The sequence below is a fragment of the Pseudophryne corroboree genome, chromosome 9 (assembly GCF_028390025.1).
Source record: "Pseudophryne corroboree isolate aPseCor3 chromosome 9, aPseCor3.hap2, whole genome shotgun sequence".
NCBI lineage: Eukaryota > Metazoa > Chordata > Amphibia > Anura > Myobatrachidae > Pseudophryne > Pseudophryne corroboree.
This window is the reverse complement of record NC_086452.1, coordinates 20,088,459-20,112,934: the sequence shown is the minus strand read 5'-3', so window position 1 is coordinate 20,112,934 and position 24,476 is coordinate 20,088,459. Positions and strand designations below refer to the sequence as shown.

General features: G+C 46.9%; 2 protein-coding genes and 2 non-coding genes across 12 annotated transcripts in view; 1 reads left to right on the top strand and 3 right to left on the bottom strand.

Moving 5' to 3' along the window:
- NEXN (nexilin F-actin binding protein) overlaps positions 1-24,387 on the top strand; it is a 165,970-nt gene extending 141,583 nt beyond the window's left edge. For 8 of the 9 annotated variants that reach the window (XM_063939019.1, XM_063939014.1, XM_063939020.1 and 5 more), the window contains 2 exons: positions 23,576-23,930; positions 24,004-24,387. In XM_063939019.1, the coding sequence (XP_063795089.1) occupies positions 23,576-23,930; positions 24,004-24,017 (369 nt within the window). In that variant the 3' untranslated portion in view covers positions 24,018-24,387. Of the gene's footprint in view, positions 1-23,575 lie in introns of all 9 variants that reach the window. The other variant, XM_063939015.1, reaches the window with a different exon arrangement.
- Positions 1-24,476, bottom strand: part of FUBP1 (far upstream element binding protein 1) — a 153,593-nt gene that overhangs the window by 95,232 nt on the left and 33,885 nt on the right. The gene's annotated exons all lie outside the window — the stretch shown is intronic.
- LOC134959485 (U5 spliceosomal RNA) lies at positions 8,114-8,227 on the bottom strand. The gene has a single exon (XR_010187516.1). It is a non-coding gene; the product is annotated as a U5 spliceosomal RNA (small nuclear RNA).
- LOC134959546 (U5 spliceosomal RNA) lies at positions 9,908-10,018 on the bottom strand. Its single transcript, XR_010187566.1, has one exon. It is a non-coding gene; the product is annotated as a U5 spliceosomal RNA (small nuclear RNA).

Genomic DNA, 24,476 nt, shown 5'->3' with positions numbered 1-24,476 from the left:
TCTGCGGCCCTCTAGAAGATGAGCACTCTGCAACCAACACAGGAGGGACACCCTTGTTCTTGGTGACAGGGTTATCCGCTGATGCATCTGAAGATGCGACCCGGACCATTTGTCCAGCAGGTCCCACTGGAAAGTTCTTGCGTGGAATCTGCCGAATGGGATTGCTTCGTAGGAAGCCACCATTTTACCCAGAACCCTTGTGCATTGATGCACTGAGACTTGGCTCGGTTTTAGGAGGTTCCTGACTAGCTCGGATAACTCCCTGGCTTTCTCCTCCGGGAGAAACACCTTTTTCTGGACTGTGTCCAGGATCATCCCTAGGAACAGAAGACGAGTCGTCAGAACCAGCTGCGATTTTTGGAATATTGAGAATCCAATCGTGCTGCCGCAACACTACCTGAGATAGTGCTACACCGACCTCCAACTGTTCCCTGGATCTTACCCTTATCAGGGAATCGTCCAAGTAAGGGATAACTAAAATTCTCTTCCTTCGAAGGAATATCATCATTTCGGCCATTACCTTGGTAAAGACCCGGGGTGCCGTGGACCATCCATACGGCAGCGTCTGAACTGATAGTGACAGTTCTGTACCATAAACCTGAGGTACCCTTGGTGAGAAGGGTAAATTTGGACATGAAGGTAAGCATCCTTGATGTCCCGAGACATCATGTAGTCCCCTTCTTCCAGGTTCGCAATCACTGCTCTGAGTGACTCAATCTTGAATTTGAACCTCTGTATGTAAGTGTTCAAAGATTTTAGATTTAGAATCGGTCTCACCGAGCCATCCGGCTTCGGTACCACAACAGTGTGGAATAATACCCCGTTCCCTGTTGTAGGAGGGGTACCTTGATTATCACCTGCTGGGAATACAGCTTGTGAATGGCTTCCAAAACTGTCTCCCTGTCAGAAGGAGACATCGGTAAAGGCGACTTTAGGAAACGGCGAGGGGGAGACGTCTCGAATTCCAATTCGTACCCCTGAGATATCACCTGAAGGATCCAGGGGTCTACTTGCGAGTGAGCCCACTGCGCGCTGAAATTCATTGAGACGGGCCCCCCACCGTGCCTGATTCTGCTTGTAAAGCCCCAGCGTCATACTGAGGGCTTGGCAGAGGCGGGAGAGGGTTTCTGTTCCTGGGAACTGGCTGATTTCTGCAGCCTTTTTCCTCTCCCTCTGTCACGGGGCAGAAATAAGGGGGACCTTTTGCCCGCTTGTCCACGAAAAGACTGCGCCTGATAATACGGCGTCTTCTCATGTTGAGAGGCGACCTGGGGTACAAACGTGGATTTCCCAGCTGTTGCCGTGGCCACCAGGTCTGAAAGACCGACCCCAAATAACTCCTCCCCTTAATAAGGCAATTTGAAATCCGCATCACCTGACCACTGTCGTGTCCATAACCCTCTACTGGTAGAAATGGACAACGCACTTAGACTTGATGCCAGTCGGCAAATATTCCGCTGTGCATCACGCATATATAGAAATGCATCTTTTAAATGCTCTATAGGCAAAAATATACTGTCCCTATCTAGGGTATCAATATTTTCAGTCAGGGAATCCGACCACGCCAACCCAGCACTGCACATCCAGGCTGAGGCGATTGCTGGTCGCAGTATAACACCAGTATGTGTGTAAATACATTTTAGGATACCCTCCTGCTTTCTATCAGCAGGATCCTTAAGAGCGGCCATTTCAGGAGAGGGTAGAGCCCTTACAAGCGTGTGAGCGCTTTATCCACCCTAGGGGGTGTTTCCCAACGCACCCTAACCTCTGGCGGGAAAGGATATAATGCCAATAACATTTTAGAAATTATCAGTTGTTATCGGGGGAAACCCACGCATCATCACACACCTCATTTAATTTCTCATATTCAGGAAAACTACAGGTAGTTTTTCCTCACCGAACATAATACCCCTTTTTGGTGGTACTCGTATTATCAGAAATGTGTAAAACATTTTTCATTGCCTCCATCATGTAACGTGTGGCCCTACTGGAAGTCACCTTTGTCTCTTAACCGTCGACACTGGAGTCAGTATCCGTGTCGGCGTCGTTCGGGCACAAAAATCTAACTGAGGGTTGGAGGAGGGTCATAGGGGGAGGAGCCAGTGCACACCAGGTAGTTCTAAAGCTTTACTTTTGTGCCCAGTCTCCTACGGAGCCGCTATTCCCCATGGTCCTTGCGGAGTCCCCAGCATCCACTTAGGACGTTAGAGAAACTCTTTTATCCTTATTATGTCCGATAAAGTTTTCCAAAAGGGGCAGAAGCGAAAAGAGGTAACAGACTTCTGAAATCGGGGCCCAGTAGGCCTAACCGAACTAGGGAACTCCTCCCTTCTGAGGTCTCGAGAACAGTCACACGGTTAAACAAGACCAGTGTAAGATTGAACAAAGAAAAAAAGGACCCTGTTGAAGTAGACAGTTCAGTCGAGGTAGGAGCCAAGGCTCCTCTACTGACAACAGGTGTAGCTTTATCTTCAAGTCCTGCGTGGCCCTACCGGAGCCACCGAGAGGACTAGCACGCATATTCCCCTCCTGTGTTACCGAAAGTGAGGTAGAAATAGAAAAGGAGGCAGGATAGAATAACCAGAAAACTCCCAGGAGCCCTGAGGGCATCCTCGGCTACTGCCACCAGAGCTCACGTCCGAGAGTAGGAAAGGGTTAAAGAGTCAGTCAGAACGCCCTGAGGTCGATCCGAAATCTCCGCCAACAGCGGACCAGCTGACAAAACTCCGGGAAATGTCCCCTCACCCGGGAGTCTGACCTGGCGGCTTGACCTGGAAAGAAGATTGTTGTCCTCCGCTCAGAGGGGAGTGTAGGCAGAGGGGAGTGTAGGCGACCACTCGTTGCGTCGCAACCTGACTTAAGAAATAGAGTACCTGGTGCCGAGGAAAGAAAAATCCTCTGACAGACCGTGTTGAGAAAAGCCTACTTGGAGCATAAATTGGATCCGTGTCGAACCAGAAGCTCCTGGATCTTCCGGAAATTCAGAAGCCACCTAATGTACAGAGTGGGATTGTAGCAGTAGATTGTCCCATTAGGGAACCCACGTCACTTCCTGCCCTTCTGTGATCTTCCTGAACCCTGTGGGAGCGGAAGAGAGACTGAATGGAAATGACTGACAGTGAAAATGAGTATCCTGCAATGGGAATCTGAGAAAAGCCAGATGCGGAAAACCCCAACGGAAATGAGTAAACAGGTATCCCTGAAGACAAGGGACTCTTAAAACCCCCTTTTTTTTTTGTTTTGTTAACTAGCAGTCACAGACTGAAAGGATTCTAAAGGACAAAATAGGCCTGGCCGAGCCAACTGGCTTTGGAACGAAAAGAAAACAAAGGCCTGAGAACTGTCCCGATTCAAATGATATGTGAAAAACAGGGATCAACACCCTTTGCGGTTAGAAGCATATGGAGCACCGCCTGCATTATGACTCTCTTATCCTTGTAAATCGGCCGACCCATGTCGAAGGACTCCTGAGACGGCTGTACTCCAAAATCTAGTCTGTAACCGCCTAAGCCTTCTCAGATCTCCCCGTAGGACCACCTACCTGCGCCTACCCTGGGCCCCTCCAGGTGGTAGGAAGGTCTAACCTGTAGTGGGTGTATAGGATGACCTAAAATCAGAATGGACCGAGGATCCTGAGCCTCTGCTTCAGCCTGTTACCCTGAGATTCCCTGGCAACGGAGATATCGCCCGTGTGGAATCGGAAGCCTGAAAGGGCACGGAAAGATCGGTGAAGGTCCGTCTTGGAGCTGAGGCAGTAGTAGGAGAAAGAAAAGTGGACTTACCTCCAATGGTTCAAGAAATCCTGCAGAAAGTTCCTTCCCCTGAACCATCTGCCCCGTAGGATTTCATGTTCACCTGTCACTGTCGCAGCCCCAGAGGTCGTCGGGTTAAGACAGCCCAAGCGAGAATGCAGGTTCCGAGTCTGCAGACGTGGAGACCTCAAAAGAATATAAAAGCAGAACCCTGATTCTGATCTGTCCCAAAGTATCAATTGATCCTGATGCGAAATATCCTGTAACCTAGAGGACAATTGTTCCACAACCTACCTGTTCCGGACAAGGTAGAACCCCGCTGCCGTATATGTGTCTTCGATAGATACCTGAGCAATGTTGCCTCAGGAAAATGGCAGCTTGTTGGACCGGTGATACATTGAGGGGTATACCTGGAGAGGTTCTGATGCCATTTCCTTCCGTCTGCGGGGAAAGGATAGGAAAACCAACATAGTTTGATACCTGAAATTTTGCATTCGGGTGTCTGTAAGCCTCCTACCGGAGCCTGCGCAGCCCATCCGAAACTGGACCATTTCATCATCGGCGTCGTGATGGACCTGACGTGTCCGCCTCCCTTACCTGCAGTATTAGACGAACTGCTGTATAATGCACCTGGATATTCTGAGACACAGGTTCAGACTGCACCGAAACCAGACATCCTCCGTATCCTGGACATCTCTCGCCTTCTCCAAGAGAGGCCTTTCCACCGCTGAGCCGTGTAACATGGAAGGCTATCAAGGTTCATCTAGAAACCTGGAGAGGGGAAATGACGTACAAGGTCTCTGGTTAACAGTGACATTACCTGTATAATCTGAGCTGTTCAAACAGGAGTGTCCTGCAGGTGCGTGGAGGGCTAAGCAGATGGCTTCACCACATACTTTCTTTGACTGTCCCCGGTGAGACAAACGAAAGGAGAAAAGGTGGGTTAAATAAACAGAGCCCTATGTAAGGTCTGCACTATAACGTGTAGTGACCGACACGATGCAAATAAACTGTCTGGAGCAGCGGAGACCTGAACCAGTAGCGCTGCGCTGTGGGACAGGAGTCTTAGCCACTAGGCTATAGGAGCTCTTTTTGTTGGGATTCAAACCCTGGTCCTCCTGTTCATATACCCGCTACTAGCGTACCGAGTCGCAGCGCTATTTGTCTGATGCCTTAAAGTATCTGTGGAGGTACTTGGACCCAGGCCTCTGTGGTTGGGTGTTTAGGGGATTAGTGTGCTGAGCCACACTGTCTGATATATACACATTCCCCAAATTACCAATATCATTTGTACCCAGTGACACCCAGGAATAATAAAGGGAAGGCTGTAGTGTACCGCTAATTAAGGTGCACCAGATGTTTTCGGTATTTTGTTATTATAAAACATTGCGGAAGTGTTCTACCCTATATATGGTATTGCCTGCATATATATACACATATATATATGTATATATATCTATATACACACACACACACACTCACTCACACAGTGAATATGAAATACTGTAAATAAATATTGCATACTAGATTTCAATCATTAATGAACTGAGCCCCAGCTCCTGTAATAGAGCAGGCTCCCTGATCTACAGCCTTTATAATATGCCTGGCAAAGGACTCCTCTGCAGGGAGGAATGTCGCCCACAGAGAAAACTAAAATCCCCCTAAGACAGGCTATGTTGCCTGACCCTGAGCGATGGGAACCGCCGCCGGGAGCCCGCTGAGCAAAGCGGGAATGAGCTTCACCCCCACCGTTACCTGTAAAATAACTGCCTTGCAGCGGCCCGGGGGACCTTGTTGTAACAGCCCGGAGATGCGGCGGTGTTGAAGCGGCCGGGGATCGACCTGTATGCGCTGCTGCAGCGGCCGGGGAGCGGAGGTGCTGTAGCGGCCGGGGAAGGACCTGTACGCGCTGCTGCAGCGGCCGGGGAGCTGTAGCGGCCGGGGGGCGGAGAGCGCTGAGCCCGCCGTACAGAGCGGGAGTTAGCTCCGCCCCTCCGCTTCGGCGCCCAATTTGAAAATGAAACCCGCTGCAGTGTAAGTAAGCGGGAAGCGCCCTGTATCTCCCCGGCCGCCTGTATGCTGCGGCCGGGGAGCGGTGAGCGCCTAGCCCGCTGCACGAAGCGGGAGTTAGCTCCGCCCCCTCCTGTAAAAAAAATAATAATCGGGGAAAAAAAATAGGATTTTGGTACTTACCAGGTAAATCCTTTTCTTTGAATCCATAGGGGGCACTGGAGTACTCTTGGGATATGGACGGGCGTAGCCGAACAAAGGCACTGAATATTTAAATTTAGGACTCTCCCCCCCCTCCATATCCCCGAGTACCTCAGTGTACTCTCTCAGTGTTTTTTACTGAGCGAACAGGAACGATATAGAGAGGTTGACAATGGAGAATACCTATAACATAACGGACAACAACAATGTTGACCCATAACCTTACTGTCAACTAAACAGTTGACACCATAACCGATAGAACTTTATAATTTGAACCAATCGGTGAAAATGTGTTACCATAAGCTCCTCTGAGCTTAATATCAATCAAGTAAAACTTGTTACCCTAAGCTCCCTTGAGCTTAAAACAACCCAGGTAAAACTGCTCTGGGTGGGCGTCCAGTGCCCCCTATGGATTCAAAGAAAAGGATTTACCTGGTAAGTACCAAAATCCTATTTTCTTTATCATCCACTAGGGGTCACTGGAGTACTCTTGGGACGTACCAAAGCTTCCCTCGTGGGCGGGAGAGCTGTTTGATACTTGTAACAGTAGGCAGCCCAAAGCTAGATGCTGATGGCGCCACCATTTATAACGTGTAAACGTGCACAAACGTGGTGCACATGAAGGCTATATAGCCGCGTTTTAGACGCTCCACGACCCACTGGGTCTGACATTCCCACAGAACCTGTGGGATGAGCTATTACTGACGTAGGCGATTGTAACTTAGCCTTAAAGTAAGCCTGACTTGTAGTCATTATTATTACCCAACTGGATAATGTCTGCTGAGAAACTGGCTAACCCCAGTTGGCAGTATCATAGAGAACAAACAACGGATTCATATCACGTACTGTTGACGTTCGGGACATATATAAACGCGTAATGCGTGTACCACATTCAGAATTCTAGAATGTGCTGTCCACACAGGAACCCCTATTGGTATATTGATGTGAAGAATACGAAAGCGTGATTCGTCCGAAGATCTGCTTTGTCATGAGAAAACTCAAATACGGTGGCTTGGAATACAAGGCACCCAAATATGAAAACAAAACCCTTGCCGAAGCCAAGGCTAGAAGAAAAATGTTTTCCAAAGTGAGAAACTTAATTCCCATTTGTTGAAAAGGTTCAAAATATGAAAACTGTAAGAAATCTGAACCCAACTTCAAGTCGCCTGGCGCTGTAGGTGGGATAAATAGAGTCTGAACTTTGATGACACCTTGTAGAAAGATGTGTACAGACGCAAATAGAGGCAAACGTCTTTGAAAATAAGTTTACCACACAGATACCTGCACTCTTAGTGCAGATCAACTCAGTTTTCCATCCCACCCCGTTTAACAGAATACGGGTAACTTGAAGGATGATGTTGGAAACTTCCGAGGTTTACAACCTATGTAAGCACACGAAATTTTGTAATAATGAGCTGCCTTAAGCGGCTTACTATTTCGTAACATGGTTGGTATAACCGATACTGTAATGCTCTATTTCTTAAGAGGGCGGTCTGAACCCTCACCCCGTCAACCGCAGCTGCGGTACATAGATAATAGGTACATAGGTAACTATGGGTAAACTAACGTTCCCTGATGTAACAGGTTGGACGTATTATGAGCGGGCCAAGATCGTGTGCAAGTATTCCTTGAAAATTCGAGAAGCAAACTTCTCCGAAACCCATGAGATACCACCAGTATGACTGTGACAAACTGTCTTATGATCCGTTTTGGCAACGGAGAGAGCAGCGGAAAATGGTGGAGCCAGATACACGATGCTGAATGACCACATGAATGTGAGAGACTCCACCGCCACTGCCCTTGTGATCTGTTTTGTACACATACTGAGCTTTTCTAATTGTGGCGAGATGCCATCATGTATACTTGAGGGTAACCCCCTTCTGTGGACTCACATATGACACACCTCTGGATTTAATGTCCAGTTTTCAGGATCCAAATCCTGACGGGTGAGATCCTCTGTCTAACAGATGTCCACTCACGGAATGATCTCTTGACATTTTCACATAATGGTGTTCTGAGCCATTGAGGATTTGAGTCACATGCCGCATTGCCATGCGGCTTCTTGGTTCTCATGCCGCATTGCCATGCGGCTTCTTGGTTCTCACTGGTTGTTGTGTATGCAACTGCCGTTGCCTTGTTTGACTGCTTAAGGCCAGCGTGAGGCAGGCATCAAAAATTTACATGAAACTCACGGTTGTTCCTCTCCACGGAAATCTTTAGTAAAAGGCGAAAGATTTATTCGTTCTGAAGAGAAACCAGAGTATATCCCTGGTCAGACTGAAAGCGAATCATGTATTGCATTGTAAAATGCACAGAGTTCTAGGACATTTATCGACCGCAATCTGTCGTGTTTTAGAACCTTTGTCGCTGATTTTAACTACAAATCCTGACCCTCTGCGACTGTCGTCCAGAGTATATGCACCCTTGTCCCTCTGTGGGAAACGCGAGTGAAGGGTGGCGAACTAAATTGAAAACACATCTTTATTCTTAATAGGTGAATACACCAATGTACCGCTAGTGTGCGTGTTTTGTGCTAATTACTAGATGTACATTTGTTCTTGCTGGTGTAGTAGGTAAAAGTCTTTGATTTACCGTATTTATAATCTTACCTAGGAATTGACATCGTTTAGACGGAATTAGATGCGATTGTTTTCGAACTTGATCTGCTACCGCAGTATACCTTAGTAGCGCAAGTTAGAGGAACTTTGTTGAGACAGAGTTCTTATGTGAGATGAGCTATCATCCCAACATCACTTTGGTAAATACCCAAAGCGATAAGCAACGGTAGACATGAAATGGTTAATGGTTGTGGCGATTTGCAAACGCTAGAACCTGTGATGAACAAACCGGACTGGGTAAATACGCATTGTGAAGATCAAATGCAATTATGCAAATTTTGTGGCTCCAATAAGCAAATACTAACCGCAGAAAATCCATTTTCTAACTGTAGTAAATGACTTGCTGATTGATATTGCGACGGAGCTGTTTGGTTTTGCTCAAACAGAAGGGAATAAGTAACTCTGACTCTGTTGGCGTACTACTGCCTGGTTTATAAACCAGCAAAGACTAAATGACAACCTGCCAAACCGTTCGACAGAGGCAGTTTTGTACTTTAAGCTGTAAATAGCTGAGACATGTATGAGTTGAAGTCCTGAAACCTCGCAAATGTAACATGTAAAGACGCGCTTCCACAATTGTAAAAGAGGTCATCAAACCACTGGCTTGCTGACTGTAACGTCCTGTCGTTACAAGGCGTGACTGTTTCTTATAAAGGGATAAAACGCCGTTACAAGTATACTGTATGCGGTAATGGCTGAATATCATAAAGGGATAAAATACCGTTACAAGTATATCAAATTTATGAGCAAACAAGCTCTGGCCTTGTCGCGCTTAACTAGCGACAATGAAAATAACCGGCGTTAGCAGAAGCTTTACAGATATACTCTGCAGCTTCTTTTACCAGTGATCGTCATTGTTTCATACATAGATTCTAGTGACCCAAATGTATCCTGGGTTTTTATAATGTTTGACAGAAAATCATCTACCAATGGCGGATCGCGTCCTTTTGGAAACGATTATGTATGGTTGTTAAAAAGCCCCCGCACTATCTGAGTGCTGGACTAATGTACCCTTCTCACTCGTAGTTATCGGTGTGAAATTTGACATAGAATCGTGCATTAAATTATAAGACCAGTGAAATAAACACTCTGGTACCCAAAGGGAAATTGGCCCTTTGGAAAGACTGTCTTTTGTTAGAGCTGGCGGAGACATTCCGAGACTCCGATGTTACCGCTCTTTTAATTTGAATTGCCAATGTTAACATAGGATTTTTAAAATTATTTTTAGTCTGCACTATAGCCCTACTCGCTATGTAGACAGACACCACAATAGGCAACAGACAGACACTTGCACGGCTTAATGAAGTTATTATGTGTCATATATATATATGTTATTGCTGAACAGCCTATTCATATGAAACTCAAGCTTGTTTCTCTCTTCGGAAATCTTTAGCAAAAACCGAAAGATTTATTCGATATGAAGAGAAATCAAAGTATTCTTTATGTGAAAAGCAGTTCACATGGGCATATGAAACCCGAACCAAATTCCTACTAACTTCCCTGCGCCTCTGGTGGCTTAGAGATGTAGGGCAGGAATGTTCTAGAATTAAGTAGAAATACAGATTACATGGCTAACTTATGTGAAACTGAACCAAAAACTTCCCACTAACACCCCTGCGCCTCCTTGTGGAGTATAGGTGTATGGGCGGAATGTTCTGGAATTATAACCTGTAAGAACAGCAATGATTAAAATGACCGTCATGCCATGCTTCCACTGAAAATCACAGGACAGGTTACCTGCTGCAGTGTTAATATAGGCTTAATAGCCTATTCTACAGTTACAGGTCTATTATACAGTAAAATCCGTGCAGTTTACAATACATTATCTTGCAGCCTTATGCTTTAGCTAGCCTTCCAGTTATTTCCATTAACTGTTTAAACACTAAGCAGTCTCTTAACCCATGCAGCCTTCTGCTGCTATGGGCTTTACTCAACACTGCCTGCAGTGATGTATTATTTCCAATATATCTTATTCCCAAGCAGCCTTTGCTGCTGCTATGGGTCAATAACTTGTTTAAAACTGAGCAGTCTCTTATTTAAAACTGAGCAGTCTCTTAACCCATGCAGCCTTTGCTGCTGCTATGGGCTTTACTCACCGTCACCCCCCTGCAGCCGCGCTGCTTGTGATGTAGCTTTTAGCTTCTCCCTGTGCAGCGGCCGGAAGCGAGTGCAGGGAGCCTAGGGAAACCCGGGGAGCGCTGCTATATTGCGCCGGGGAGCCCTCCGGAAGAACGGGCGGCGCCTCATACAGCAGTGGCCGGGTGCAGCGCTGGAAGAGCGGCCGGCGTCTTTAGTGACGTACGGCCGCTCGGAGCTTTAGACACGGGTACGCAGAGTGGCTGCTTGGGCGGCGCTCGCGTACAGTGGCTGGGAGAGCGGCCGGCGTCTTTGAATGACGTGCGGCCGCTCGGATACGTTTCTACAGTGGCAGAGTTCTGGTACAGTGGCTGGGAGAGCGGCCGGCGTCTGTGAGTGACGTGCGGCCGCTCTCTTCGTTCAGCGGGGTATCCTGCTAATGAGCGCGCTGTAAGCGGCGGGCAAAGCGGTGGTAACAATAAAGGCTTTCCCCACACAGCAGGGCGGCAGCGTGAGCTGACCGCCCTGACCCCCCACCATACCTTGTAGTGCCGCACTCTGTAAGCTCCGTCCAGATTGTGACGGGGCTTTCATCCTGGCTGTGACGGGGCTTCTTTCTGTAAGCTCCGTCCAGTTGCAGTAGGATACAGTGTCTGCCTGTGGCTGTGAGGGTGCTCTTTGTGAGGACCGACACGCCATGCGCTTAGCGCCTGTGAGGGTGCTCTTTGTGAGGACCGACACGCCATTCGCTGCCCGTGCAGCGGCACTATCCCGGACCCATGTTTTTCCAGAAACTGGGAAGGGATGTGCTAAGTGTAAAAATAAAAATTAAAAATCCAAGTGTGGTTATACCACAAGCCAATGTTCGTGCTGTGAGCACCGAAAAAACACTGAGAGAGTACACTGAGGTACTCGGGGATATGGAGGGGGGGGGAGAGTCCTAAATTTAAATATTCAGTGCCTTTGTTCGGCTACGCCCGTCCATATCCCAAGAGTACTCCAGTGACCCCTAGTGGATGATAAAGAAATAAAATGTATATATATATTTTGATCTTGTAGATACCAGTTACTGTGGAACTACAAGTCTCACAATAACCCACCAGTCATAAGTTCTCTATCAGCTGTGAAGACACTTGTTAAATCTGTGACAGGACTGTATCACCCGGCTGCCTGTATGCTGCAGCCGGGGAGTGGAGAGCGCTGAGCCCGCTTAGAGCGGGCTGAAACCTCCCTAATGTGTAAAACATACAAAATGCGCCTTTAATACCCTCCAGCCTGTCTATGACTGGGGAGTATAGGGGTCACTAAAACTGACAGTATAATATAAATCAGTCTGGAGGAGGGGGGAGATTGTACTCACCGCTTTCCCGTAGTTCCGTCAGGCGTTGTACACTGCTCGACAGAACGGCCCCGACACGCGCCGCACGCAGCGGTGTCCGGCCCCTTTTTAGACTTACCACTGCCATGCTGCCGGAATCTTCTGCTGGATGGAGTGGTCCCGACACGCGCCGCACGCAGCGGTGTCCGCCAACTCAGGAGAGCTCAGTGTCTCCCTCAGCCGGGGCCCATCCCGAGCCGCACGCAGCTGCGATGGGACCCCGCCGGCAGCTCCCACGGTGCAAACTGGCAGTGGCAGAGCTGCCAGTCTGTGCGTGTGTGAAAGAAAAATAAAATAATAAAGAAAAAGGAAAAAAATTCTTCAGCTAAACCCAAGTGAACCAGCTACCTCGGGCACTAAACTAAGACTGGCTTGGAGGGGAGATAGTAGGGGAGGAGCTAGCCACAGTGTGAGAATTTTAAAGTGCCAGCTCCCAATCACTACCTACTATTTCCCCATTGTAACTACGCTCCAGTGGCCCCTAGTGGATGAAGGAGAAAAGGGAACAAGCCCTAATCAGGATGGCTGGAGGCCAGGCACACTGTAATAGCCAAAATACAGGCAGGTGATGTACACAGACAAGAGCCAGACTGCAGTACAGAGACTCACCACATAATGAGCAAATATCTAACAGGTGAGACTAAACACATAGAAACAAGCTGCAGTAACACAGACTCACCACCGGCGGCCAACAAGAGTCTTCTAAACCAATACAATGGAAATCCTGGCCTGCAACAGAACTAAAACATAAAATACATGAACAGAAAGTGAACAGGAATGAACCACTGCTTGTGGTTCATAACACTATGTACAACACCTGTAAGGGAGTAATAGACTTCAGGCATCCCTCCACACGCTAACCTGTCGGTTCCTACAGTGAGGGGACAGTGGTGACAGGCAGAGTGGACGACACCCGATGGGTGACACATTAGTTCACTAGCAGTGAATTATCTATTTGTTATATAACTCTGCAGGGGGAGGATATCGAGCTAATGCCCGTTGTAGACAGGTGGAATGTCTTCTCTGGATTACACCAGGGGTCTTGTCTGATATACACTTAATGGTCAGATTGTGGTAACAGAGTTTTATTTACCCTCTGACATTTGAACATATCAGCTTAACCACAGTGGGGGAATCCTCTTATCATGATTTGTAGGATTTGCTTCCCAGTAACCATAAGGGCAGTGGTATCATTTAGCAATGGAAAATCCTTGTCAGAAACACCTAATATAGGGACTGACAGGACGGCATGATCATCCCTCTCTGCAGATAAAACATCTGAGAGATTATTGGATAGGGAGGAGGAAGCAGCCCACTTAGATGACCCAGAGTCAGGGTTGAGTCATACGCTACAACCTGTGAGGTAAAATTTTCCCGCCCAAAGCGGAGTAACCATGGGGACATCAGTGACTGTAATGTTACAGGTGGTCCCACAGGGGGGCATAAAGCATTCAACTAGAGAACCCAGTATTGAGAACGCATCCCAGGGGGGATATTCAATTTGCCCCCGAAGAGACATCAGGAGTAAAAACCCCTGATTTAATTAGCTCGGCCGGTAACGAGTGCAGTTACACCCGTAAACACACAGGTTCAGTGAAATAGAACGGGGCTGTTATCGGTCATTTTGCTTCGCCTGTCTCTCCCTGACAAGTCGCGGCACGCACCGGCTTATCAGGGCTAATTAGATAGCCCTCGGCGGTGTCACATTACACCCGCAATCATTGTGGGAAAATTGAATATCCCCCCAGGTTGGCTCCTGATTGATTACAGGAGCTGCAGACTGTCTGGGAGATGCACGAGACATAGTACACAGACAATCACATAAAACTTCCCCCTCAGGTAAATCCGTTGCGCATGCCCTGCAGGATGCAGGAGCGTCCCCAGATTTACTGCCCTACAAGTTAAACATTATACACAAATGCAACAGAGAGCGGTTTAGTACGATGAAACCAGACAGAGTACAATACCTGCGAATAAATAGGATTTTAATTACCTACCGGTAAATCCTTTTCTCGTAGGCCGTAGAGGATGCTGGGGTCCACATTAGTACCATGGGGTATAGACGGGTCCACTAGGAGCCACTAGCATTTTAAGAGTTGGAGAGTGCAGGCTGGCTCCTCCATCTATGCCCCTCCTACCAGACTCAGGGGCAGATGTAGGCAGACAGGCTGGAGGATGGGGGAAGCCAGCCCCATACCTCCAGCACAGACCGAGTCCTAGCAGCCAGACTGCAGGACTAGGGGACAGGGTGTAAAAAGAAAAATAAACACATTGTTTTAAATGTAAAAACATGTCTAGAGTGTTGTAAGGCACTGCAGTGCCTAGGTATGTGGAGCCTGTGCAGGCTCAGAGTGTATTTAAAGGGAAACACATGTATTTAAATATGATGTATTTAAAGGTAAATTGCACTTACTTGGTTGTGTGTCCCAGGAGGGGGGAATCCATGGCTGTGCAGGCTGATGGATTCTCCCAGACCCTTTCCCCCAAAACGGAATGCTTTCCCATCCAGCCTCACACTTCCAAGGGGCACAGGGAGAGAGAGAAGCAGCTCAGCTATGAAACAAGCCGATTGGTTTCTTGGAGCTCCATGGAGATCACCCGTAGTGGCCAAGAGACCTGGACCGGGGAGCCAGGCTGCCCAGCTCTGGAGCCCAAATCCAGGCTGCAGGCAGTGAGCTGGGTCCCGGGCAGGTTTCTGGAAGTCAGATTTAGGAGGGAAAACTTCCCCCAGCCAGACTGAACGGCACCGGGGCGTATCCTGATCCTCCCAGATGGGAGTCAAAGGAGACCGACCACTCCCCACTGTCCATAGGGAACAATGTAAGCTGTGCATGAGACAAAGGCATGCACAGCTCATGGGTAAACATTGATTGGTTGTGCACCACAGGGTGGGCTTACCCCCTGTGGTAAGGGGTCTTGGAGAGGGATACAAGGAGGGCAGTTCGCCCATGGGAGGGTGTATTGTAACATCTTATTCTGCTGCAAACATCTGATTGTATGCTGTTGCCCCTAGCAATAGGGAGGAGCCTTTTTAAAGGTTATCATTGAGCAAATAAACATCATTGCCTCAAGAAGACTGCTTCATCTTGTGACCAACAGGGTTAGGCCAAACCTAGCCCCGTCCCCCGGCTGTCCAGGGAAGCACCGAACGTCTCCAAGCTCCGCCTTCCGCCAAGGTACCGGTAGAGGCCTAGCAAGTGGCTAGTGGGGATTCGTCAACACCACACAGGTGTGGTAAGGCAGTGCGTCGGCACATACAGAGCAGAACCGTGGTTCCAAACGCCACGGCAGGTTAGGAGTTTGGTGGTGGCAGCAAAACCCCGCCCACAACGCAGTGGGTGGAGTCAGTAACAGGCAGTTACTGACGGTAAGCGGGAATCCCCTATGTGGTCAGGCCTCGTGTGACTTGACCTTCCATTCTGTGCGCAGACAACGGGACGCGAAAGCTTTCGTACGGTACCGTCCTGTCACAATAGTGTTCTCAGCAGTTTTCAAAGACCGTTGTGACCCAGTTTTATTTGCGCATTTACAATTGGGAACAAGCGGTAAATGAGCCTGCACTGTATAAATTAATAATCATAGCACCCACTTTAGGTCATTTTTCTAATTGGAGAACTTCCAGAATCTCCAATATGTGCTACAAATATTCACATATCTTCCGACTACTGATCCTATCCAGAACAGTGATGTACATTGTGTTAGCCACTACTTTTGTGTAAGGCTAGCGCAGCTTAATATGTCTGCAAATACATGCAACTGAAATCTGCACCATGTAGAATTGCAAATGTATGTTACTGGCCTATTTGTGGTGGGGGAAATCAGTGTTTTTTTGCCACATAGACCGTATTATAAAATACAGCACTACACCTGTTGCAGAAACAAGACAGTAAAGCTAGCCGTTGCGATTACAGAGATGTATATCTATATATAGAGAGAGCACAGATATGTTTAACAGTTATACTTTTTTTAAAGCGGACATCTGGAAGGTTGAGGTACAGACTAATTAAAGGAAATTTAGGCACAAGTGCTATTGTCAACATTTAAGGAAGCCACTTGTTACATTTAGCAGGATATGTTACACAAATTATACTTACCAGACTGTAGAATATTGTTAAAATAACGAAAAAAGAGGAGAGAGAAGCGCTCATGTGTTCAAAATGGATACTCAATTAATCTATACAGAGCCGGTATAATGATATAAAAATTTATTAATTAATAAGTACACCAATATTAATGTGATTAGTAAACCTAATAAAATCAAAATAGAATAAATAAAATATTATATTTGACGTGCTGGCCAGCAGTTTTCAGTTGACACATATAATTCTAAAAAAGTCCCTGTTAAGGACCAAAAAAGTGTCAGCGTATAATGAGCTGTAATAAAAGTTACTTATGTGTCAATGGTTCCACTAGATGTGATTGTCCTGGAGAGACATCAGCGTGTTGTTACTTTGTAGCAATCAAACAGTAAATGCAGTACGCTGGAATGATAAAGGTGAACTGGCAGATAGCAGCATTGGACAATTTAAGTCCGATTACCTCCCTGTTGGAAATGCGGTGTGGTCCTACCCCCGGTAACCGAGCGTCCTCGGTGTCGGATGTTGCACGGGGGGTGCCTTTTTGGTATCACCGACTGTAGCTTCCTTCACACTTGTAGGAGGAATTGGTGCAACGGACTTCTGTGGTTGGAGCCTGCTTCGGCAATGGTGTTGCTATTGCTGGTGACTGACCACGGGTAATTCGTTTTGTATTCCCGTGTGCTGCTCCCGCTGTAATGGACAGTTCACCTGTGGCTTAATGATGAACACTGCTGCAGCTTCGAAAAAGGGGCGGAGACTGACGCGTTTCGTCACGGATCACGTGACTTTTTCAAAGTAGTACCTCCTCTCCCACTTGAGGTTACTTTTAAAGGCACTGTTTAATGTCCTCAGCTGTGGAACATATTCAAAGATTTAAAACACCTAATCACTCTGCAATTGTTTACCGGCTCTGTATAAAACTATCTGATGTTTTCTGTTCTACATCATCTGATAATTCTTTCTATTCAAACAGTATAGAGTTATATGACAATTAAAAAATTAAATTTAAATATGTGTAATTTTATGGCTGATCAAAAGGAAATGTTCAATAATAAGTACATAATAAATAATTATTAATAATGAGAAATTACTAGTATAAAACAAAAGTAAATTAATATAAAAAATAAAAATAAAAATAAGTAATTAAATAGAAATTCATATTTCAGACCAAAGAGGGCAGCTTCTACTAATTCATTGTGGTAATCAGATACGTCTAGTGTCCATTAGATAACCTATAGAGTAGTCATTACCCATCTGACAATACAGACTACCCAAGGAGGGATTCATCAAATTATTTCTACTGAGGAGAACAGTGGCCTCAGTAGAGAAATACTTTATTTCATATGTTAACCTCTGTGTATTGGACTGTCAAACTGAGACTTGCAAGTGAGTTTCAGATGTGTACAATTACCCTTAATCTAACTACCCTAATTATTAGAACAAGGAAAGATTATTTTTAACCCATGAAGTAACTAAAGATGATAATGAGAAATGGATGAGAAATGAATAAATGATTAAAATAAATAGATTATTTGGATATTAGGAATCTGGGAAGGAAAGAAGGGGGTGGGAAAGAAAAGGATTTACCTGGTAAGTACCAAAATCCTATTTTCTTTATCATCCACTAGGGGTCACTGGAATACTCTTGGGACGTACCAAAGCTTCCCTTGTGGGCGGGAGAGCTGTTTGGCACTTGTAACACTAGGCGGCCAAAGCTAGATGCTGATGCCGCAAACGTATCAAACTTGTAAAAGCGCACAAACGTGTGCACTGAAGACCATGTAGCCGCACGGCAAAGCTGCGTCGTAGAAGCCCCACGACCCGCTGCCCATGAAGTTCCCACAGAACGTGTGGAATGAGCGGTTACTGACGTAGGCGGTTGTAACCTAGCATGAAGGTAAGCCTGACGTATGGTCAGTTTTATCCATCTGGATAAGGTTTGTTTAGACGCTGGCCAACCTATCTTGGCAGCATCATAGAGAACAAACAACGTATCCGTCTTACGAACTGAAGACGTTCGGGATACATAAACGCGTAAAGCGCGTACCACATCCAGAGTTCCAGAATGTGCTGTCAACACAGGAACTACTATTGGTTGATTGATGTGAAAAGATGACACTACCTTTGGTAAGAAGGCGGGATTCGTCCGAAGTTCCGCTCTGTCATCATGAAACACCAAATACGGTGCCTTGCATGACAAGGCACCCAAATCCGAAACACGCCTTGCCGAAGCTAAGGCTAGGAGAAAAATTGTTTTCCAAGTGAGAAACTTTATATCCACTTGCTGTAAGGGTTCAAAATATGAAGACTGTAAGAACTCTAAAACCAGATTCAAGTCCCATGGCGCTGTAGGTGGAATGAATGGAGGCTGTACTCTGAGGACACCTTGGAGAAAAGTGCGTATAGACGGCAATAGAGCCAATCGTCTTTGAAAGTAAATTGACAACGCAGATACCTGCACCTTCAGTGTAGATAAACGCAGGCCTCCATCTAACCCTGTTTGTAGAAACAACAAAAGGCGGCATAACTTGAAAGATGCTGTCGGAAACTTCCGAGTTTCACACCAACCTATATAGGCACGCCATATTCTGTAATAATGAGCTGCCGTAACCGGCTTCCTAGCTCGTAACATGGTTGGTATAACCGAATCTGGAATGCCCTCTCTTCTTAAGAGGGCGGTCTCAACAGCCACCCCGTCAAACGCAGCCGCGCTAAATCGGGGTAAAGGAACGGACCTTGTTGTAACAGGTCTGGACGTAGTGGGAGCGGCCAAGGATCGTCTGCAAGTAGTCCTTGGAGATCCGAGAACCAAGCTCTCCGAGGCCAATGAGGCGCCACTAGTATGACTGTGACCGACTCTCTTTTGATCCGTTTTAGCACCAGAGGGAGCAACGGAAACGGTGGAAACAGATACACAAGACTGTACGGCCACGCGACAGTGAGAGCATCCACCGCCACTGCCTTTGGATCTCTTGTTCTGGACACATACTGGAACGTTTGGTGATTGTGTCGAGACGCCATCAGGTCCACCTGAGGATAACCCCATCGCTGAACCAACATGTGAAACACTTCTGGATTTAATGCCCATTCGCCTGGATGAAAATCCCGACGACTGAGATAATCCGCTTCCCAGTTGTCCACTCCCGGAATGAACACGGCCGACAATATCACCTGGTGGCATTCCGCCCAATTGAGGATTCGAGCTACTTCCCGCATTGCCATGCGGCTTCTTGTTCCTCCTTGTTTGTTGATGTATGCGACCGCCGTCGCATTGTCTGACTGCACTTGGACAGGCTGAGAGCGAAGCATGTGCACTGCTTGTCGTAGCGCATTGTAAATTGCGCGGAGTTCCAGGACATTTATAGACAGCAATTTTTCGTGATCCACCCAGAGACCCTGGAGCTGACAATTTTGAATTACCGCTCCCCCAACCTCTGAGACTGGCGTCCGTAGTTAGAATTATCCAATTTCAGCCTCCGAACCGTCTTCCTGCGGTTAAATTGTGTTCCTTGAGCCACCAGAGCAGAGATACTCTTGCTCTTGGCGACAACCTCACCCTGTGGTGAATCTGCAGATGCGAGCCCGACCACTGGGCAAGCACATTCAGTTGAAATGGACAAGAGTGAAATCTTCCGAACTGAAGCGCCTCGAAAGCTGCCACCATTGTGCCTAAGAGGCGAATGCACAAGTGTACCGACACTGTGCGTGGCTTGAGCACTAATTGTACGAGATGGCGTAGAATTTGTACTTTCTGCTGTGGTAGGTAAATTCTTTGATTGACCGTATCGAGAATCATACCTAGGAACTGAAGTCGTTGAGACGGAATTAGATGTGATTTCTTGAAATTGACAATCCAACCGTGGTGAACCAGTACATCGTATGTTAGCAGCGCATGTTGGAGAAGTATCTGTTGAGACGGAGCTTTGATGAGCAGATCGTCTAAATATGGAACTATTGTCACTCCTAGGGATCTGAGATGAGCTATCATCACAGACATCACTTTGGCCTGTCATCAGCGCCTCGGGTATTCACCAAACGGTAGAGCCTGAAACTGGTAATGGTTCTGGCGTATTGCAAACCGTAAGAATTTCTGATGAGGCTGCCAAATTGGAATGTGTAAGTACGCATCCTTGAGGTCTAGCGCAATCATAAATTCCTTTGGCTCTAAACCCGCAATCACCGAACGCAGAGACTCCATCTTGAATCTGTAGTAAGTTACGTACTGATTGAGCCCCTTTAAGTTCAATATTGGTCTGACTGAGCCATCCGGCTTCGGTACCACAAACAGACTTGAATAATAACCCTGACCCTGTTGGTGTACAGGGACCGGAATTAAAACTGCCGAATCCAGTAGGGACTGAATGGCAATTTGCAGAACCGTCCTCTTGTCGTCCGACAGAGGCAATCCTGTCTTGAAAAACCGCAGCGGCAGAAGACAGTCGAACTCTATTTTGTAACCTTTTAACACTAAATTTGCGGATCCACCCATCCGCGGATGTGTGGAACCACGCCAAATGGAACGTCTGAAGGCGTGCTCCCACAATCGGAGAACCGAGATGGGCTGGTAGCCCGTCATGCCACTGGCTTGTCGGTAACCTTAGCGTCCTGGCGAGTTGTGTTGGTTTGTTGGAAACCACGTCCGCGACCACGTCTAGCAGGCGTGGCTGATCCTCTGCCACGTCCTCGAAAGGGCTGAGGTCTAAAGGATTTGAACGAAGGTCCAGCGTACCTTCTTCTTGATACCGGTGGAGGCAATGGTAAGAAAACAGACTTACCTCCCGTAGCCTCAGCAATCCATGCGTCCAATTCAGGACCAAACAACTTCTTGCCATCGTAAGGCAACGCCTCTATACCTCGTTTGACCTCTGCCTCCGCATGATAAGCACGCAGCCAGAGTGCTCTTCGTGCCGTAACTAGCGACGATGAAATACGAGAAGTGAGCTGACAGACGTCAGTAGACGCTGTACAGAGATACTCTACAGCCTCAATCATTTGATTTACAAGAATTATCAGGTTTTCGTCATGTAAAGCAGATTTGAGTTCTGTAAGCCATATTATGAGCGCCTTAGTGACACAAATGCCAACCAATCCAGGTCTCAGCATCACACCTGCTGCTACATACATGGATTTTAGCATAGTTTCTATCTTGCGATCTGAAGGATCTTTAAGCGTAGTAGCTGCTGGCACTGGTATGGTTAATTTCTTGGTAAGCTTTGACACTGAAGAATCAACTATTGGTGGATTCTCCCATGTACATGTTACCGAGTCTGGAAACGGGTAACTAGACTTAAATCTGCGAGGTATAGAAAACCGTTTATCTGGATTCTGTCGTGTTTCTACTAACATCTGATTAAGAGATTCCGACACAGGAAAACTTATTGGAGTTTTTTGTCGTTTAGTAAATACGACCTGATCATTTGTGAGAGGCTCCTCAGTTTCAGTAAACTTCAGAGACTGACGTACCGCTCTGATGAGATCATCAATGCCGGAACTGTTAAAATCCTCGCCATCTGACTCCACTTCACCCTCCTCACCCTCATGTTGTTCCGTGAGGTCTGGCATGGAATCGTCAGAATGCAACATAGCAGACACTGGAAAATCATAAGACATATGAAATTTATCCCGTTTACCCAAAATGGATTTAGACCTTACGCAAGGCTGAGACGCCTCCGGTAGTTCTGGCGGTCTCACCCTAGACTCAGATCTTGCCGTTTCCCGCTCTTGACGAGCGGCGGTCAATTCCGATTGTAACCTATCTAGTACATTTACTAACATACCCCACGGAGGGTCCGGTGAGGACATTGGTTGTAAAACAGGAGCAGAAATGGTATTCTGAACCGAATTCACAAAACATACTGTACATGTGGTAGATCCATCTGGTAATACACTGTTACAGACTTTGCAATTATGCTTTTTAGTTTTTGCTGGTGCCTTACTCATTATGGCGACAGACAATACAATACACAAAAAACAGACACCTGCACGACTCAGTAAAATAGCAGTAAGGTGTCTCTGTATATATATCTGGCCAAGTGCAGTACACGTGGCCAGTAGTATGAAATGTGATCCCAAATTCCCACTAACACCCCTGCGCCTCCGGTGGAATAGAGATGTAGGACAGGAACGTTCTGGAATCACAGAGGAAGACACAGGAAGCATGGTTAAAATGGCCCCCCATGCTTATACATATAATCACAGTGCAGTTTCATGCTGATATTATAAACAGCCTGTGTAATCATGATAAAACCTCCTCCCTGGCAGTATAAACATTATTATATAGTTATATGCTATACTACCAACAGCCTGTTGCTGCTGTTCTTTCTCCCCCCCCCCCCCCTCGCATCTGCTCCATAGCATAGCGTGCAGTGCGGGCACCCCGGGACCTGGGAGCACGTGTTAGCGCTATGAGACCCGGGCAGCAGCGGTCAAGCGGCGGCGGAAGTGCAGGAGAAGCGGCGGGCGGACCCGTTGAGAGACACGGGTATCCTTCTTCCCCCTGTAAGACGCGCCGGAGCAGCCGACAAGCCGACTTCAGAGACGCGGGAGCAGTGTAGACTCAAGCGGCGGGCGGAAGCGGGGCTATGTTACCCGGCGGCCGGAGCAACTGCGGCGGGCGGCAGACACCTTCCTTCCCCTCGGGGCGGAAGCTGACCGCCCCGTTCTCTCCCCTCACATACCTGTTTGTAGAAACGTCTGTGAAGAGGCTCCGACGGGGCTTCTTAGTAAGCGCCGGCCAGCCTGTGCACACAAGATCTGTGTGTTGTGTGGCTGTGAGGGAGCTCTTTCAGAGAGGCCCGACACGCCCCTGCTGCTATCAGCAGCTGCACTATCCCTGACCCTGCCTTTTGGAAGGGGGAAAGGGATGTGTAAAAATAGAAAAAAATAAAAATCAAATAAAAAGAAAATTCTTCAATAGTAATCGTGACTTGAGTCACCTAGCTGTTGCTACGTTGAGCACAGAAAAAACACTGAGAGGTACTCGGGGATATGGAGGGGTGGAGTGTTCTAAATTTAAATATTCAGTGCTGTTCCTACGGAAGCCCGTCCATATCCCAAGAGTACTCCAGTGACCCCTAGTGGATGATAAAGAAAGACTGCTGCAGATATTTAGGGGTGGGGAGAGGAGCTAAACTGGCATTTAAAAAAAATTAAAATATACTAGTACGCCACTTACTGGCCTAACTCTGTATTACACATTGTTTGACTCATTGGGAAACCGACTTTGCAACTTGACTTATACCAAGCCTTCCCTTAGATGATGGAGTGTTTTGTTCAGACCGCTTTTCTGTAAAACTGCACTAAGCCCTTATCAGGAGTGGATTTCAGCTCTCCGGCTTTTACATCATCTCTGGTGACATAACATATTTAGCACATTGGTCTCCAGAAAATTGGTTTGAGAAAGGGAGGGAAACTGCATGTATTTGCTTCTAGTAACGTGTTTAATTGTACATGTCCTTTCAGAAGAGAGAAGAGGAGGAGGAAGACTCCGCCAGTGTCAATAGCTCACAATATGAAGAGGAGGAACTCGCTCGTTCTGGAGCACCTTGGTTTAAGAAACCTTTAAAGAACATGTCTGTAGTAGATGGGGAACCAGTACGGTTTACAGTGAAAGTCTCCGGCGAGCCTAAACCTGAGGTCACGTGGTGGTTTGAAGGGGAGATGCTGCAGGACTGTGAAGACTATCAGTATATCGAAAGAGGCGAAACATACTGTCTATACTTACCCGAAACCTTCCCAGAGGATGAGGGAGAATATATGTGCAAAGTAGTGAACAGCAGGGGGACCGCAGCCAGCAGCTGTATTCTCAGCATTGAAAGTAAGAGTTAGTGCTGTAGGAATTCATTGCATGAGGCCTAACATATTCTCACTCTGCTCTCTTCTTGCTCTAGCTGACGACTATTAACATCCTGCTTTTACTGGGGACTTCCTTCTGCCTGTCTCTGCACCTGACCTTCCTCTTGTGGGCCAGGAGACACGAGAAGCTCCACTGCATTAATCTGCCATTCCTGTAGTACTGGCCTTGTTACATTGCATGCATTGCTGCAGGTGACAATAGATGCTGAACGGTGATGCAAGAGCTGTACAGGAAATCATGCAGTGGAAAGAACAGCGGGATTGTGTAGTAATAATTTGCCTTTGTACATCCGTCACCAACTTGTCTTTTCTATTATAAATAAATATTCTGGTTAGGAATTTGTGGTGAATTTCCATTCTAGTTTGACTAAGTTATAATGCGATACCTCGATTTCCTAATAAACAAATTGTTTATCCTTTGTCTTTAGAGATTATTTTTTTTTTATAGCATAAAAAGGTCACAACATACACACCTCAGCCTTCTGACTGAACGGATACACACTAATAA